This window comes from Thunnus albacares, chromosome 10 (assembly GCF_914725855.1).
Source record: "Thunnus albacares chromosome 10, fThuAlb1.1, whole genome shotgun sequence".
Taxonomy (NCBI): domain Eukaryota; kingdom Metazoa; phylum Chordata; class Actinopteri; order Scombriformes; family Scombridae; genus Thunnus; species Thunnus albacares.
The window spans coordinates 27,424,340-27,443,137 of record NC_058115.1 but is presented as its reverse complement, the minus strand read 5'-3'; the positions used below and the strand labels follow the sequence as shown (position 1 = coordinate 27,443,137).

General features: G+C 38.5%; 1 protein-coding gene across 2 annotated transcripts in view; it reads left to right on the top strand.

Annotated features, from left to right (window-relative positions):
- Window positions 1–18,798, top strand: part of fstl5 (follistatin-like 5) — a 176,428-nt gene that overhangs the window by 23,215 nt on the left and 134,415 nt on the right. For both annotated transcript variants that reach the window (XM_044364657.1, XM_044364656.1), the window contains exons 2-3: window positions 1,306–1,447; window positions 8,964–8,994. In XM_044364657.1, coding sequence (XP_044220592.1) covers window positions 1,306–1,447; window positions 8,964–8,994 — 173 coding nt within the window. The remainder of the gene's footprint in view (window positions 1–1,305; window positions 1,448–8,963; window positions 8,995–18,798) is intronic.

Here is an 18,798-nt window from a genome sequence, read left to right as displayed (position 1 = left end):
CCCCACCTCCGAATATGGAAATTTGTCACCTTATATGACGTCACTGGAACTGCACCACTGCTCCAGGTGCTGTTAGATGGCGTCTGACACTCAAACATAATAATAGGTCATTTTTGGCGACTGACATTATGACCTATTGTGTCATTTTTCTTGGGAGGTCAGGCTCAATAAAAGTCATATAAAGTCACAGAAATAAGTTTCAATACTCTCTCTTCGCCTGGCACATCACAGTGACATGCTGCTCTGCTGACATGACCCCCTGACCTCCAGTGAATAGCATGTGGGCCTGCAGAGCTGCCACAACAGTGCCATTGTTGTCTGACTCTGTGTCACTCTAGAAGAACAAGGAAGCAAGGTCACCATCCTGCTGTCAGTCATTTCCCTTTGCTGGAGGATGATGAACAGGCACTGGTGGCTTGAGACGGCTTATAAAGTAAAGCTCAGTGTTTGCTTGTGAAAATCAACAAGTCAAGTCGAGTCAAATTTATTTATAAAGCGCTTCTAACAAAGGGGATTTTTGCGGCGTGCTGTACAAAGAAGCGAGAGCATAAATACAGATAAAGACAAGGGATAAAAATAAGAAGGACGAAATGCGTGTCAGATTTTAACATAAGCTTGTGTGCATGTGTTCGTGTACTGTGTTTGTGTGTGTGTTGCATCTTGTGTTAGGCAGTATGAGAGCCTTGGCTAACACATATCCTCCTCTCTATGTATCTCCTGCGTTTTTACTTCCTTAAACATTGCTGTTTCTGGGACACAGATATTTTCACAGGGCATGTTTTCTTTCCTTACGAATGCTATTTTGTTTAATTCATGTCAATGCAAAAGGTCAAACTTGTTCTTTTATACAGCATAATGAATAATTGAAAATGCAATTATATTGGGAGTGAAAAGTGAATATTGTCACTCCTTTAAATAAATATATTTGGGCTGCATCTCTGCGAGGGTGTGAGGAAACTGTTTAAGATGTAATCTTCCTGCTACATCACAGTTGCTTGACCTAGACACTCAGCCTAATTAATCCAAAGCCCTCACTTTAATTGCCTTAATATATTGGCTCTTTGTCTTCTCTATCTTGATTTTCTCATGACGTCTATTTCCCCTTAATTGATTCAAAAGCAGATCTAATCTCCCCTCTAAGTGTGGGGCACGTATTGATAGCTTTGGTTTAAATCAGCGACAGTTTTGCGGTTCCCATTGTCTACACTAATTACAGCAGACTTGATGTATTGTTGTAGCCAACGGGCATTGAACCTCCAGAGTGTTGGAGAGGAGCACTCACCATTCTTGTTTGGTTTTTGACAGGAAAAGACCAATGAAGACAGCCAGATGGTGGTCGGCGGCAATTTTACTGTTGGGGCTCGCTGTTCTCAGCGCCGACGGGAGACCCAACAAGGAGGGATTTGGGTCGCCGCCCTATCGACCAGTCGTGAGATTCCGACACAAGGTATTGATCGCCGCCTTTTTTCATTTGCTTTCCGTAACAAGAGGACTATGTGCTCTTGCCAAGTACGAAACTTTTTACAGTGGCACTTTCTTCCTGCATCAGATGTCTCTCCTGTGGTTGTTGTTTTTCTGCTCACCGAAAAATACTTGATGAATCATTATCCCTCCCTGTGCCAAGGGACTGTCTTTTCAAAGACAACATCGGATTAATGCAAGGCACAGCTGAGCAAAGATAAAGACAAGCTTTGAATGAAGTGAGGATGTTCGCATGAACATTTAAATTAAAAGATGTAATTGAATGCATATTGACTCAGTGATACAGGGCAGGCCCCACAAGCAACATCTGCAGCTTTTATTAATCTCTCTTGCAGCATCTCAAGGAACAACTTACATTTTGTTTCTTCTAAACTAGTAGTCTACTAGTTTTTTTTTTTCTCTAATATGGTTGCAAAATGCCAGAGTAGCAGAGAATGATCAATAAAAGCCAGACAGGGAAAGAAATTGTTTTGGTAGACAGGGAATTGGGGAAAGCAAAGTGTTTTGTCAAGAGGCATTAATTGGATTGTGGTCTTTCAGTACACATTTCCCATAAGCCCTTTTTGTAGTTCTGTTCACAAAGAAACACTTCTCCTCTCTATCCAATCCAAGATAAAAAATTAACAGTGACAATGAAGAATAAATAGTTGTATGTTCCCTTTTACATCAAAGCAGTCATCTTGACTAAATACTGCATTTTAAATTTGTTTCAGTCAGCTTTAGTCACGTCTGCATGGCAAAGACGCTGGCACAAAAGGGTGGGTGGGGTGAGAGATGCTAGACAGAGAGGGAAATGGAGAGAGAGACAGAGGGAACAGATGGTAAGAACGTCATTGGACTGTGTCAGAGTTGAGCGAGGAGCTGGTAGTCATGCAAAGCTGTTGAATCGACACAATGGTCAAACAGTTTCTGACCTTCTGCAGAGGATTTGTTCAGAGATGCTTTCTAAACATGTGGACTGCAGATAACAACTATACAAGAGTTTGGCTTCTTTTTTAGTCATAACTATCTGGAAGTTGTGTGTGTTAAGGAAATAAAGAGAAACTTCAGTACCCAAGAATCCTGTAATATGATCCCAGTAAACTGCAAAGATAGCACTTTTGCCAGGCTGCAAAGCTTTATACCAAAGGGAACAGAGGCAAACGATCCAACGTCCACCTGTGCCTGGTTTTGGATTTTGTTCATAAAGGAACACATCACTGTTTTATACCTTATCTCTAGTGAGGCATGGTTATGCAGCGTTGTCTTGTGTTGACTTTTCTCCAGATCCTACTCATCCTGGACTGAGCAGAAGCAAGAAAAACTGAAGTTTTCCAGATTACAGTGTCTCACAGTTTCATCTTGTACGGGAAATGCTTTGAAGTCTCGAGGGTGAAATGTAGCTTTCCTTAGCCTTTATTCACACCCTTAGGTGTAGGATTTTGTTGGTAGATAGAGCGATTCTGCACCAAGTGTAACTGATCTTGGCAGAATAGTGTTGTGCTACCTATAATTTGTATCCAGGAAAGTATGGTGACTCTGCAGGGTCTCAGGTAGGATGGAGCGCTCTGATTAAAATCGGATTACTAGGTTTGTTTAGAAATTTGGAAAACAAGTAAAAAATGAATATTGCTTCAATTGTTGAAGAGTGGTAGGCAATTAAATCATTGGGATTATCTTAAGTGACTGGGACATTTTCTTTCAAAAGACAAAAATCATTCTCAATTGTAGTGGAACACTTTTCAGAGGCGTATACTGTATCTCAAAATCTGTGATTTGGCTGTACTAACCATTTAATTGTTAATGGAATACATGTTGGTATACTGTGCTCTTAAACATTATTCTTTGCATTATTGTAGTAGCTAAAGCATCTTGACAAATACATTTGCAGAATTTTTTCTTTAACCTTGTGACATTTCAGAGGTATGTTAAGAGACACTGTGACAACACAGTCCCAAGAATCCCTGGTTTCACATTATTCTCTGTTGCACTGCGCTGAGAGTGTAGTAAACGCTCTTCATTGTAATTTCATAGCATTTTAATGAAGCAAACATACCCTCTTAAAGTAGTTTTATTTCAACAGCACTTTTTGAAAATGGTTTGTATAGTGCTTCACCTTCTGTTGTTTGAAACAGAGTATATATAGTTTTGCGTTTTAAAACTAACTAGCTCTGATTTTCTCTTTTTATTGCTCTAGTTTGGCACCAGAGTGACTTTAATAATTAAAGTAATGTATGTCCACATGTAGCAGGAATTTGACGAGGGGCTACAAAAATGATGTATGTGCTCTTCCACTCCAATGAAATTAATGTGCCAGGCCCAGTGATTACATCGCAGAGGAATGTCATTACAGCATCTGCATACCATTACAATTCGTCTTGTGAGAGGACAGAAGTAAACTCTGCTCATCTATCCGCCTGTCAAACGAGGCTGTGGAAATTTACAGCCCCGTGGTGAAAAATAGCCACATTGCAAGCCCTTTTCCAAAATATGTCATAGGCCTTTTTGTTGTCTAGAGAATTTTCTCCGCTGTTGGCTAGATTGCAGAGAGACTCAGGTCAGCACCTGTCAATACAGTTGAGTGAGCAGCGTTAAAGAACAGTTGTTTCAAAATGAGATATTGTAGAAAAGCAATACCAAGTTTTAGAACATAGTTGACAGCTCAAAAATGTATTCTTTTGGTACTTTTAAAGGAAAAGTCCCTAGTTACAAAATGACAGCTATTAAATGTAAAGTTAAATCTAGATTGCCTCGCATTTTTGATAAAATTCCTTTCATGTTCATCATTAATGAAGAATGTGATAGTACAAAAATAATAAGAATTTTTCTAAACAACATAAGTACATTCATTTTGTCATGTAAAGATCAGAGACATGTGCTACCTTTGAGTTCACCACCACAAACTGTGACACACCAGTGGCCGTGTTAATGCTATGCCTTTTCCTGTGCTTTGAAGGACAGTGTTTGACAAGGGTAACAGGATCGGATACGACCTTATAAGCTTTCCTCACAAAGACTTCAATCACCAGAAGGCATTCGGCCATAAACAGCTGGTCACGTGGTCTACCCATAATTCCCATGGTATTGTTTCAGAAATTCACTGTGAAATCCTCCACATGGAGTCAGGTATGGGACACAGATCAGGTCCACCAGAATGCAGCCCTATTTGTAATTGGTTTTAATGGGAAAACCACTCACTGTGGTTCACTGTTCTCAAGCCTCTATTACGTGGGGATCTTATTTTACACAGTTTTATTTCATGCAGGCTCTTTCAAGATGAGTTTCACAGTATGATTGATGCAGCGGCTTGATGTTTTGTAATTTGTGAAATTTGTGGAAAAGTGGCCAGGCTTACTCGACATGAGGGACAAAAGCAATTTCTGAATGTTTGTTGCTCTGACATCAAGCTGTTATGTCAGGACAAACAAAATGGAGGCAAGGACAACCGTGTGCAAAGCCCCATCCATCCTGCACTGGCTTGGCCACATGGCAAATCTAGATTAACAGGGGATAAGCAGAGAGAGAGAGAGAAAGAGTAGGAGGTGGGGTGGGCAAATGAGATTGAGATAAAGAGACAGGGAATGGCAGAAATAACAAGAATAAATTGCAAAATTCACAAGCAACAGCTTGATGTACAGTAACTGCAGTTAAAGCTGCAATAGGCAATGTTTAGCTTAACTGTGACTAATGTCAGTATTATTTATACCCTCCCCCTCCTTAGCTGGTCAGTTTTAGCCCCAACCCTTGTCACTCATCTTGATGAGCTGTCTACTTTCAAATGGCAGGCAGCCTGAGGCTGAGGGAACCAGCTTCTGTAAAGTCTCCACAGGGGCTGAAGAAACAGACACTGTATGGAGCCAATCTACTGTAACAATAACAAGATGTCGATGCCCATGCTGGTGTTAACCTGTGTTTTTGAAGGTCTTTTCTGCAGCATGCCTATCTTTGCTCTTCACTGGCTTTTACTCACTTTACACTAGTTGTTTATTGATATGTTGACTCTTACTGTGTAGCTTCACCAGCTTCTGTTGTAGCCACAGTCCAGTTTTTTTTTTCATGAGCCACAAACAGCACACAGCAAATGCTCAAATTTCTAGGGAACAGGGAAATTCAGGCATCTAGGCAGGTGTTCAGGCTGAAAATAGCCCAGTGTTAAAAAATGCAAGGGTTTGTGTTGGTGTGAATGTATTGCTACAGGTCAAGGTGGATAGTGTGCACATTCAAAAGGAGACATTGTCCCCACACTAAAATTTGCAGGCTCCCAGAAAAGGTTTTCGTTTATGCTACAAGGTCTTTTTAGTCAGTGAGTTTGAAGACTTATCAGACACTGCACACCTGTTTATTATACTTTGAGGAAGGGGTTGAAAAGTTTTCATGGTATCAGTAATTTATCCTCTTTGTTAATGATTGTAAAGTAGAATTACAGTACTCACATTAAAAAGTGATCCACCAGGAATATGCTTTGTGATTTGATTTTTCAAAGCAGTTTGTTGCTGGATGATGTTGAATTGTGCCGTGGCAATAGTAGAGCCAGTTTTTCTCCCTTGAGTTGACTGCATCAGCACCTCTGTTGTCCCAAGGCAGTGCTAATATTGAAACCAATGAGGGAGCAGTGAAATTGGTCTGAAAAAAGGCCAAACAGATAGATCTAACCTCCCAGTTAGGGTATTGTACTGTGTATTCTGCTCATTTGCCACACAGGTATATTGCAATTTGTAGCTTTACTTTAAATCTTGAAGTGTACTTGAAATTTGATGGTGCGGAGGAGTGGAGGATGTGATATCTGAAGCAGGAGAAAGAGAGGACAAGGAAGAGGGTGGTGTTGGTGGAGTGAGGTGGGTTAAGAGATAAAGCCAGAGAGAGAGAGAGAGAGAGATGTGGGCGATCAGCCAGCTAGCTGTGACAGGGGCAGATGAACCACGGGTTGTACAGCTGGGTGCTTCACTGTCCCCAGAGTCTCAGGGCAGCAGAGACAGGCCTGCCAGCGGCTCTGGGGAAATCACTCTCTTCAAACAAATGAAGTGTGAACACTGTCTGCCATATGCAAATCAGCTCCATTTGATATCTTCCCTACCTGTAGTGCAATTCTAAATGTCACCTCCTCTAGAGGGTAGGGAAGATACCAAGAATATCAGAGAGCCACAGGTGTTTCTGTGCCAACTGGGTCGCCAGTCAACAATGTTTTGTAAAACATCCAGGTAGATGATGTAAAGGGACAGCTTTTTAGCAGATCGTGATGTTTAACTTGGTTGCCTTTTAGTTTATTGTGTCATAACATCATTTCAACTGATGTTAACATCAAAATAAATGGAGTAAGATGACAGTATAGCCAGACAACAAATGTTAAAAAGTTGTCACTGGTTCTAAGGTTGCATATGAAATGGTTCATCCATAATTTATATTATTGATCTGTGCACACCAAACATTTGCTGCAATTTGAGCTGCAATATGAGGAAGTCACCTTAGCATCTAATTACAGTATCACACAGAATGTAAATATTGTAAATCTTCACAGCAGGCAGTTATTCTTTTATTAGTGTTGCTTGTTTCCTACAATTTTGTCAAAGTAGATGTTACTATAATTGAATGGTAAATGGTAAATGGTCTGTACTAGTATAGTGCCTTTCTAGTCTTCCGACCACTCAAAGTGCTTTTTACACTACGAGTCACATTCACCCATTCACACTCATACGCTGATGGCAGGGGCTACCATGCAAGGTCCCAACCTGCCCATCAGAGGGAATCTAATCATTCACAAACTGATGGCACAGCCATAAGGAGCAATTTGGGGTTCAGTATCTTGCCCAAGGACACTTCAACATGCTAACTAGAGGAGCTGAGAATCAAACCGCCGATCTTCCGATTAGGGGACAACCCGCTCTACCTCCTGAGCCACAGCTGCTACAATTGATGTTGTAGTATTTATTTGTTATGGTTGTATTTAACAGCAGCGTGGTTACCACAGGAAGCCTCTACCATACATTCAACTTAGGACTTATTAAAAGTGCGTTATTGCTCATGTGGGTGTTATTTCCTCTGATGAGGGTCTCATTAGCAACAGCAGTTATGAGTGCAGAGTCAGTACAGTCTTTGTGAAAGTATCGGAATGACAATATGGAGATAATGGGACAGATGATAACTAATATCATGGATGACTATACATTACACTAACTTAAAAAGCAAATGGAACTATGATACGTAAAATAAATGATTTCCTGCAGTTACAATCCTTTTTACTAGTGAGATTTATTGGACACAATTATCCTTGTATGTGTAAAATGCTTTAAATGTTTCACATGCTACATTAATTGACTTAAATTCAATTGAGCATGTTTTAACAAGAACATGTACAATATGCAGATTTTCAGCACACATCCAGGAATTGGGTAAGCGTGTATCTGCTATTTTCAGTAGGTAGTCAGGTACCACTGTTAATTATTGACTGTAGACCTGTTGCATAATGCATCTTTTCCATAACATCACCCTGCTCGAGCTGGTAGAAAAAGAGTCAGAATTTTCTGTACAAGAATGAGAAGGATGAGCTATGCAGATTTCACTGTAGAGAAATCAAATATTTATGCCTCTTTCTTTCATATTCATGGTTTGTGGAGAGCAGCTACTCAGAATAGTAGTCCTGATAACAGCATTTTCTACACTCATCATCACTATGCTTGCTTTAAATGCAGCTGATTTTATAGTGCACCCACTGAAGGGGTCATGGTTATTTGCTCTTCTTTATATGTCTCTACACTGTGATTTTCGTCCCTGAGTGACTCCACTATTTATGTTTTCTGTCAAATACAGTTCAGTTATATTTTGGTTTGCCATGATAAAACATGAATGAGGACAAATATGACCTGCTAATTTGTTTAAATGATGCAAGACACCACTAAAAGTGTATGTTGACATCCAGTCTTAACAAGAAAGAAAGAAAGAGGGAAATATATAGAAAAAAAAATTAGATTGCATAATCTAGATGTAATAAATCACATGTTGGAAAACAGCATAGCAACAAGGAGATCCCTAAAGAAGCACAGGGGAAAAAAAAAAAAAAAATCTCACAATATCTGCATAAAATAAAACCAATGGGGAAGTGACTATGGTAACGAGTTGAAGGGTTTATCATTGTACATGCGAGTGAAGCAAATGACCACTTAACGTAATGGCACATTAATGTTTGACTTATCAATGCATCATTAATCGCCATTCAAACAGGCAACACTACATTGCCTCAGACAATTTTTTGCCGTCAGAGTGAAGTCCTTGGACCTTAACGTCACGCCTTCGTTGATATGTGAACTCAATTGAACATTTCGCAGAGAGAATTGGCTAATGTATTAAAGGTGTCTATAGAACTCCATTTCTATTGCAGTAGCCCCAAGGATCTCACTTATTCAGCTAAATGGAAAAAAGCTTTCATGTCATATTGCTGATGCTGTGCTTGTGTGGTTTATTATAACTGTGATCTCTTCCCTATTTTCTTCTTGTTTTTGTTCCAGCAGGATGGGATCCCTGAGAGCTTAAGGATAAAGGGTAAGTTTCCATTTGTTCATTCTTTCAACTGTTCTTTCCCTTCCTTTCCAATAACATGCGATGTTACCAACCAGTATTGTACATCATGAAGGTTAGGTTTAAGATTGTTCTCACGGGGAGGCCACAGCATGGCTGAACCATATCTTTGTTGTGATCTTTTTGACTACCTGTGATATTTTTAATGGAAAGCACCAGAAAACACCAGATACAGAGAGTACTTTTAACAAAACTTCACACTAGGAAAGCCATTACCAAACCTAACACTCTATCATCTCCTCTTTCAACTAGTTTGTTCAGACAAGGAGATCTCACTTGATAATCATGTATTTACACAGTCAACCAAGCATGTTCTGATGCTGTGGCTAGTGTTTTAGATGTTTTTCCTTTTACCAGCTACTTTTAAAAACTGTGAATGGAAAAAACCAAAAAGCATGCCCGTCAACTCCCATGTGGACAAAGTGTAGATTGTAGAGAGACACATTGTTTCATGGCAGATGTAATGTGTGAATCACGACCAAACTAGTAAAGACAAAATATACAGTAACTGGGGTTCATGCCACCCAGCACCTTAACATCAATATCATATTGTATAGGAGAATCCTCAATTATGCATTGACCAAGAACTGTGTGTGCATGTGTGTACAGTATATGTGTGTGAAAAATAGTGTTAGGAAATGTATCTTCAACTTCATGGTGGGTAATGATCCACAGGGGTTTGAAACAAGCCAGAGAAAGAGCATGGGGAAGAGAACTGACTTCAACAATGATTTTTACATGAAGCTTCAAAGAATATACTATATATCCACCATCTGTCGTTCAAGTAGGTTTCATATTTCACTGTTCATATTTGATACAACGTTGTTGCAAGACGTATGTTTTAGTTTAAAGCTAGAAATATAGATCTGAATATGTTTTAGAGCATCATGTGAAAGCTGTATCAGCATCAGTAGGGGTTGGTAGTTACTGTGGTACTGTGATTTCATATCATTTCTACAGCTGGTTTGATTAAGTTTTGAGGCAAGATGTCTTTAAATTCTCATAGTGTGTTCAATGCATAAAAAAACCAAAAGAAACATATCTCCCTACCACAAGCTGTGTGAAAAGTTAAAAGTAGAGTTTGCAGTTTTGGATGGTTCATTTTCCTTTGGTGCCAAAGAGAGATGGATGAACTCTCAACTCTAACAAAAACATTTCGTACCGTTAGGATTCAGCCACTTAAAAATGTTTCAGAGCCTAATCTTTAACCGTAACTTCATAAAATTCAGTCAGGGCACTTCTATGTATTAACCATTTATTGCAACAATGATATGCAGTTGAGTTTGGTGGTGGGCCTCTTTTCCTGTGATACTCCAAAAACAAATCTGTGGTCATGTGACCCAGGTTGTCTCTAAGCTTACACAAGACCAAGGGTTGAGCCCGAAAAACACAACAATTAATGAACTGTAAACTTATATCAACATGTACAAACATTATGAATTCACAGAAGTCCTAAATGCTAATACAGGAGGAGGCTGCAGAGCTTAAGAGAGTTGCATTACTAGGAAGTAAGCAGTGTATGAATCAACTTCTCACTGAACTATTGTAATGCTTCTTTATGTAGGTCAAAATGCTTTTTAGACTGAATGAGCATTATTCTGCTAAAATTACATATTCCAAACTAAAGACTAAAACATTTTTACTGTAAGGGGGAATCTGCATTAGGGCTGCAACTAACAATTATTTTTATAGTTGATTTATCTGCCAATTATTTTCTTGAATAATTGAATGTATGTCAGAAAAAAAGAAGTGAAAATTACTATTTCTCAGAGACCAATTTGGCATATTTAAATGTCTTTTGTTCAGCCAACAGTCTAAAAGTCAAAGAAATACAGTTTACTATCATAAGAAAATATCTATGAAAATCAGCAAATATTCCCATTTAAGGACTAAATATTTTGCTTAAGAATTTAGTTTTGCTTAATTTATATTTTCTCTGGATTAATCAGCCTCAGTTCACTTCTTATCCACATCAACTTTTAAATGGAGTAAATATCTCCACTCCCACTAGGGCTAAAACAATCAATGGTTTGATTGAGAGAAGTCATTTTTCAGCAAAATTATAGTCACTGGTTCCAGCCTCTTAAATGTGAACATTTCCTGCTTTTCTTTTTCTTTTAACAGTTTGTTGTCCTTTTTATAAATGCTCAATCAATGAATTAAACAAAGTAAATGATAAAGTCACCTATGATGAAGATAACCATTAGTTCCATCTGCAGTTGACACCATTGTCTTCAACCAGCTTCATCTACCATTGCGGTATAGGGCAGTGTCGATGCATTAATGCGCCATGGTCCTCTTGCTGTTTGACAGATGCATCTCATCTGTCAACCTGTCACCTTTCTAATGTCTTCTGTGTCTCCTCTAAACAAGAGTCAATGTCAGGCAAAAGGTGGTCCTGCTGCACAACATGTCTGCCACTAAGTGTTTGAAAGGGCCGCTAAATGGACGTCTCCCCATTTTTCTTCACCAGGGAAGGTCGAAGCAGTAATTGTAGAGGGTGCATTACCATAAAGGGCGGCCCCAGCTGTCTGCTGTGATTCACTTTAATGCGCCATGTTCTGTAAGCCGAGAGGGGAGATCTCACTTTGGCCAGTTTTCAGCAAACTCATTTCCGGCCCCGATAACGAGTAGGCAAGCAAACTGTAGAGAAAATCATAAATAATTCAAGCATCACTTCTTACATTGGAGGCTTCTCATTATTACACAACTGAGGTCAATTTAGCATTAAAACTTCAGTTTTACAAGCTACGTCACCACCTACATTTTAAAGGGATATCTAGCAAGTGCAAATGAGAGGAGACACAGGAGCAGCTCTACAGCAATTCAGTTCATATTTACAAAAAAGTGCAAACTAATTCCTGGCGGAGAATAGGCAGGGATTTAGTCAGTTTTTTTTTATTTTTTAGTCTGTTAGTCTGTAGTGAATTTCCTCTCAGGCGTGATCTATATTCATACATACTTAATAACGTGTTCAATTGTCTGAGACTGTTCCATTTCCATCCCTGTGATAGGCTGGAGACCTGTCCAGGGTTTACCTCACCCAATCTTTCACTTACTATGTGCCGCAACCCTGAACGAGATGAGCAGTTTAGAAAATGGATGGATAGATATTATATTCCTACATTTACTGTGGATGAGAAAACAAAAAATAATAATTATAAACAGAGGGAATGCAGCACCCTATAAACTTTAACTGAATGTCACCACAGAAGAGACAAAGAGACAAATGCCAGCTGTTTTCCAGGATGTTCTGTAATTGGAGTCCCAGTACGAGCGTGTGACACACAGCACTAACAGAGCTTGTTATTCAGGCTGCAGCAAGACCTTGGGGTGCTGGTGAAATGCAATTTTATGGAATAAATAGACTGAAATACCTGATGGAACCTTTGGAAATAATCTTACCATCCTCATTACATATAAAAACATTATTACTGCTGTTTACAGACTATGTTCATTGTTGTAAACCACCAATTTAAAAAAAATGGTGAGTTTGTTTATGTTTTGCTTAAAACACGATAAAAAAATATGTTCAGAGTTCAAGAACAGTATTTTAAAATATGTTTCTTGTAATTACACTTTCTGAATATTTGTAAATACAGTCAATATCTAAAAATTATTCTAACCTGAAATCTGTAATGTTTTTTTACAATTAACATAATTATATCCATCTGTACAAGTATGGTTGTGTGTGGTGAAACACTAGAAATGGCACATTTGCTGTACCTGGAAAGAGACGTTGATCAGGTTTGTCAGGTCACACCTGCCCAGTTGACGGTGCCAACAACCGTCTTACCTCATCACTTCAGTAAATAATGCATTTATGTTCACATTACCTGGTTGGTCAATGATGTTTTCACTGCATACTAACAACAATGAGGGGAAACCAATACACAAATGTGACACTTGATTCTCCAAGATCTTTGCTTTAGTCTGAATTTGCAGAATGCAACTTTAACAGGAATATCACTCACTGGAGATGACAAAAGATAAAATTGATATTTTAAAAAAGAATTCCAATTATATTTCATTAACATCCCTAGTAGGATAGATTCAGTTTTTCTAAGCCAACGTGAACAGGAGGAATGATCACAGCAAGCAAAACCCATTTCAACGACTTGACAAACAGCTTTTTAGCATCTTTTGTTCAAGAGGTTCAGTTTGTTGTTTGACTTTGTTGGTTCTGAGAGTAAAATAGTCAAAAGTTTTCCTGTGTGTTAGTCTTTCGTACAAGATATTTCAATCAATTTAAGTTGACTGAAACCATTTCAAAACAAGATGGATAGTTACCATGTTTTTAACTGTTTGAAGTCCATGATAAAAAGCCAGACTCTTCCTTTCTGATCTATTTTTTCTTTTTGAAAACCCTCTAGAGATGTGTTTACATGTTATTGTATTTGAGCTTGCGTAACACATTTGCATACTTAAAAAAAAAAAAAAGAATCAAGATCTAATGTGTACCACGACATTGAAATGTTGCCTGTGGTGACAATTTCACATCTCATCAAAAAAAGTTCTTACTGCTTGTTATCATGGTTTTGTTGATATTTTTAACATGCCTATAATGCTAATATAGTGCTTAATCAGAATTCTAATAACTGGAGGACATGTGTTGTTTAGGTTTGCTGGGTAACCTTGTGACCTGCAGACTTCTTCATGCATGTAAATACGGCCAATGAAGTAAGATTTCCCCACAGATAGACTGCAATATCACCCTTAAATAACAAGTTGAACAACCTAGACTATTCCCATTAGTATGGTATAGCCTTTCAGGTTTGAACTCGCACAAGAGCAAACATCTTGTTTTGTTGCCTGGCACCAGTGTTTATGTTTCCCTAATCTTTGTCGTCTCCCATTCTTTCATATACTGACATAATATATTAATTTGTATGCATAGCAGCTGCCTTAGCCCCACCAGACCCAAGCGCATAGCAGAAGTACATTTGAATAATTCAGAGGGTGCAAACACCAAGCTCTAAACTGTATATTAATTCTAAAATTACACACCACCCCCTGGGCCTGGGTTACACTTTTAATAACTCGTCACATCTGTACAGAGAAATGGTGAACGCTGCGGCGCACTGCACTTTTCTCAGATTTATTGGGGACTACCTGTTGTTCCATCTAGACTCTAAATGTTTTGCCACAATTTAATTTGTAATAGCTTTCATACAGAAAGTCTTAATCAAGTTACTGTAGAATCACGGTGTGTGTAGTCTTTTTATGGGCATGGAGAGAAGTAGTTTTTAATGAGAGGCTGTGGGACTGCACCGCACCATCTGCTTATGAGCACCACTGACAGGCTTAGATGAGTTGCCTATAGTTCAAAATAAAGGCCTATAGGATTTTCCTTTTGAATTCCCACTGGACTTTCAAGCTAGCTTTACAGGCCATTTATGCTCATTGACCCACTAAGCCATAAGAAGACAGTTATGTCTGACCTAAATACTGTACGGTACAATTCTGTCACTTTCTCAGGGGAGAAAGCCGGCTATACCTTTCATGGTCACACTACATTTGAAAGAGCATTAGGCTGCATTTGCTTGGCAGGTCTTCATGCTCAGTTTTAAATTCCTGCTCATATCTATTTATTTCTGGATGAGTGTCCAAATCCTTGGCTATAGCTAGTAAGTCATCTGATAACAACATGACCTGACATCGGTGTCAAAAACACACCCACCGAAAGATTAATAATGAAAAAAATTACATTTGGTTGTCCATCCATCCTTCCCCAATTCTCTACCTAAGCTAATCATTCACTGAGTATGAAAACACCCCTGCAATATGGTGTTATTCTCTCTGAAGGATGCTGTTTTTTCCCAAAATAGCAATGACTACAGTAGCAGATGATAAAGCAGCTATTCTGATGCATATGGATTATATGTTTTACATGAGTTTACAACAGTTGGCTACTTTTTACATTTTCTTTCCAAAAAATGGTGCACTGCTGCAATGATGAAGAGATGTTGTCGGTTTGACTACAGAGTAAGCCCGAAATGTCAAATGATCCACAGCGCTCGGCGTTGTAACTATAAAAAGGAAGATGTCACAGGAAGCTTAAAAACACAAGCTGCTGCACAAGTGTTTTCAGTGCAGCCTCTGAAAGGTCGGTTTACCCATATTACAGAAAAAAGAAGCAAATAAAACCAAAGCCATCTGTAAAGCTATACCACAAGTGAAATGTGAGAAAATACATTGTTGTAATCTGGCTTTAATGCACTTCTTCTTATGTTGCTTGCTACAACGCTGTCTTTGCACACCTGATACAATTAAGAACTAAAAACTTCTCTCACAGTGGATATTTTGACTTGTCAAGCACAGTTGTAACTAGTAACATTAATAATTCTCCTATTTAACTTAGTTTTGCCAATGCAAGGACCCTAGTGTTGTGCATGCTGGTTCATAGTTTGGCTTACTTGCACATCTTAAATGGAATGAAACCATCAATAATGTTATTAGATACACATCAGTGTTTTCTGCTATGACAAGTCAAAAATATACATGTTAGATCAAATAACATCCCCAATTTCATACTATCAGGCTCTGTGCTTTCTCACAGGAAAAGCTGAAAAGTACACTCCAAGTCCTGTCAGCGTGTATTCAAATGTACTTGATTTTTTTAATAGTGTGATAAAGTCCACAGTAGTTTTTTATCCTACCTGCTCGTTAACTGCACTCACCTGGTGTCCCAGGTGTAAGTCAGCTCCTAATTAAACCAGCAGGACAAGTTTCCTTTGAACCATAATTTGAGCTACTCAAATGTTTCCTGCCTGTGTAAAGGCTTCTAATGAGCTATTTCTGTGAGAAAGTATTGTTCAAATAGTGTTTCTTTAAATGTCGGTTCATGCTCTGCTACTCTTACCCCTCGATACACATTTTAAACACCAAGTTAGCTGTTTGACTGCTTTTTCTCTCCAGTTTAAAGTCAAAACCTTTTTTTCACATTTCAGCAATGCAAGAGAGCATCTACTCAAGTAGTTTGTAACTGCTCCACTGAAAATTAATGGAAGACTTATTTTGTGGACTTGTACAGTATTTGATTTCTTTAAAACCAAATAGGCCTCACACTCCAGTCCTGTTATCATTTCTGATGGAAGAAATTAGTTGTTACCTCCAGAAAAAACACTGGTGCAGTCCAGTTACTCTTACTATCATTTTCATTTGATTCAACAGATTTTTTTCCCCACAGATTTTGAATCCTGATTACATAACAGGTTCAACTCATAGTCCTTAATGCTCTTAAACACTGAATGATTGGCTGTCCAAGGCCATAAGAATAACATTTATGAGTCATACCGCAATATACTGTTATGGCATACAATTTCTTTTTAGGTCTTTGAACTTCCAAAGGATGTTAAACTGCTTACTTAAAAATAATAACACACAGAATGTTAAAAAAAGAGAGTGACAGGTGTCATAGAGATCATCAGTACTGCCTAAGGAAGCATAACGTGCTGCACATTTAGCAAGATCAACAATATTACCATTAACGCTGATCTTAGCGTAGAAATGACTCCCAGGATGTTGATATCCATAATTTTTGTCAAACCATATCCTGAATATGTAAAATTAAATGGAGTGAGGCAAATCTAATTGAGATTCATCAATAATTCTTAGTGATCTGCATGAACCCGTGATACTTACAGTGGATAATGATGAAGGCTTGGCAATAGCAGTGCTTTTTTTCCAACTGAAGGTCAACACAGTAATCACAGGAAGGAACATTATCATAAAGGACAGTCCTTGCTCTCAGCCAAGATGAACTTTAATGTACCTAACATGAAATAACTCCATAAGAGTTCTATTTTATATAATGTCCAAGATGAATGCAACTTCTTATGTTTTGCAGCTTCTTGTTCAAGTCTTTCTTTAACTCTTCCCAAGCTTGACATTAATCACATCACAGCAGTGACTACAGACTTAATATCAAAAACAGCATTGGGGGTAAATTTAAGAAACATGAATAAGCATTATGAATTTGAATGGCTAAGGTCTTGGTGTCTCTAACACACTGAGATTCCAGATTGTCTTTCAAAGCTCCTTTTTTCTGCACTGTTAATATCACTGTATGCATGTAGAGCGATATTAAAAAGTGGATTTGACTGACAGTACACTCTTGTCCTATTGTACGGTGTTGTTCTCAGTGGGGGTTTAGCTTATTGCTACAATTTTGGGGGGGGCAGCTGCGATTTTTTTTTTTCTTCTGTTCTTTGTTGAGCTGAAATCTTAGATGGTCTTTTATGTGTTTCATCATTAAAAAAAACTCTTTCGCTGTGGTTTTTTGTTAGACAGGAGCAGTATGTGCTTTAATCTCTTCACTATTCAGTTCATGTCCTATTTTTTGGTGACACTAGATTTTTTTCTACACTTTGAAAAAGGCCCCTTTTGAGTGTAAACAGTATAACCCTGAAAAGTCTATATAACAAAAGCCATCATCCTTCTCTTAAGCCTTTCGACCTGGGGCAGACACAGACAAGCATGAGAGTTTCAAAAATACAAAATAAAACATCCATTCATTTTCTGTGTACTTCTCCTAGAAGTATTTGTTTACTTGTTATCATTTTCAAATCTCACACACTGAGATGTCACATTGAACCAGTAGGGAGCTCTTAAAAGACCAGTGTGTAGGATTTAGTGGCATCTAGAGGTGAGGTTACAGATTGCAACCAAATGAATACACCTCCCCTCCCCCTCCCCTTCCAAGAATGTAGGAGAACCTACAGAGGCCGTGAAAACTCGGCCTTCTCTACAGCCAGTGTTTGGTTTGTCCATTCTGGGCTACTGTAGAAACATGGTGGTGCAACATGGCGGCCTCCTTGGAAGAGGACCTGCTCTTTATATAGACATAAAGAGCTCATTCTAAGGTAATGAAAACACAGCAATTCTTATTTTCAGGTGATTAAACACTAATTAAAACATACTTCTGAATATTATATTCCATTTCTGCCAAGTCCGTTCCGCTAGATGCCACTAAAACTTACACAATGGTCCTTTAATGTTCTGAACGACAGAGCACTTAGCATTGAATGTTGCAATTACTTTGAGTGGTCAGATGAAACTTTGAACTAAACCTATTATAGAATGAGCTTTTGCTTTGATTTCCTATGAGTAAGGTATTCAACTATCATTCAGCCTCTCTTCACAGTACCTACAATATCTGTCTATTCCTTTAACAAATGTGATCCTTATTCTAGTCCTAAACTCCACATCCTCGCTGTAAACTTGAACCAATGCTTACCCTAACTTAATCGGTGGAAAAAAGAAAACTTGAGGCTATGCATACCCAACAGAGTAGCTTCTGTCTCTTATTTTTAAACTATATTTAACTAAAAACCAAAGGCTTCAAGTCTCCTAAACCTCCATACTAACCAAAAGATAACCATGTATTTATCTATTCTTTAAAGTCTTTTCTCTTTGTAGGAGATTCCTCATTTTTGTTTTCTAACATTTGGTCCTTAGATATAGATAAATGACACATTCACACAATCATCTTAAAACCATTACAGCACAGAAAGCAAACTCCGAAATATCAGTTATGGAAAGACAAACTACACACCTTTCTGCTATCTGCCAACCAACCAGACAGCTCCCTGTAATGTGAAGTAGTAATGGGAGTACCGTGGGGTACTCACAATTAGTCGGCAATCTCTGATAAATGGGGTTGTTGGTGGAAACGTTCTCAGTGCTGCATCCTGATGTGGACAGAATGAGAGAGGAGCCAGGCTCACGTTCAGTCATTAGGCGAGGGAATGAAATGGGACGGAAAGT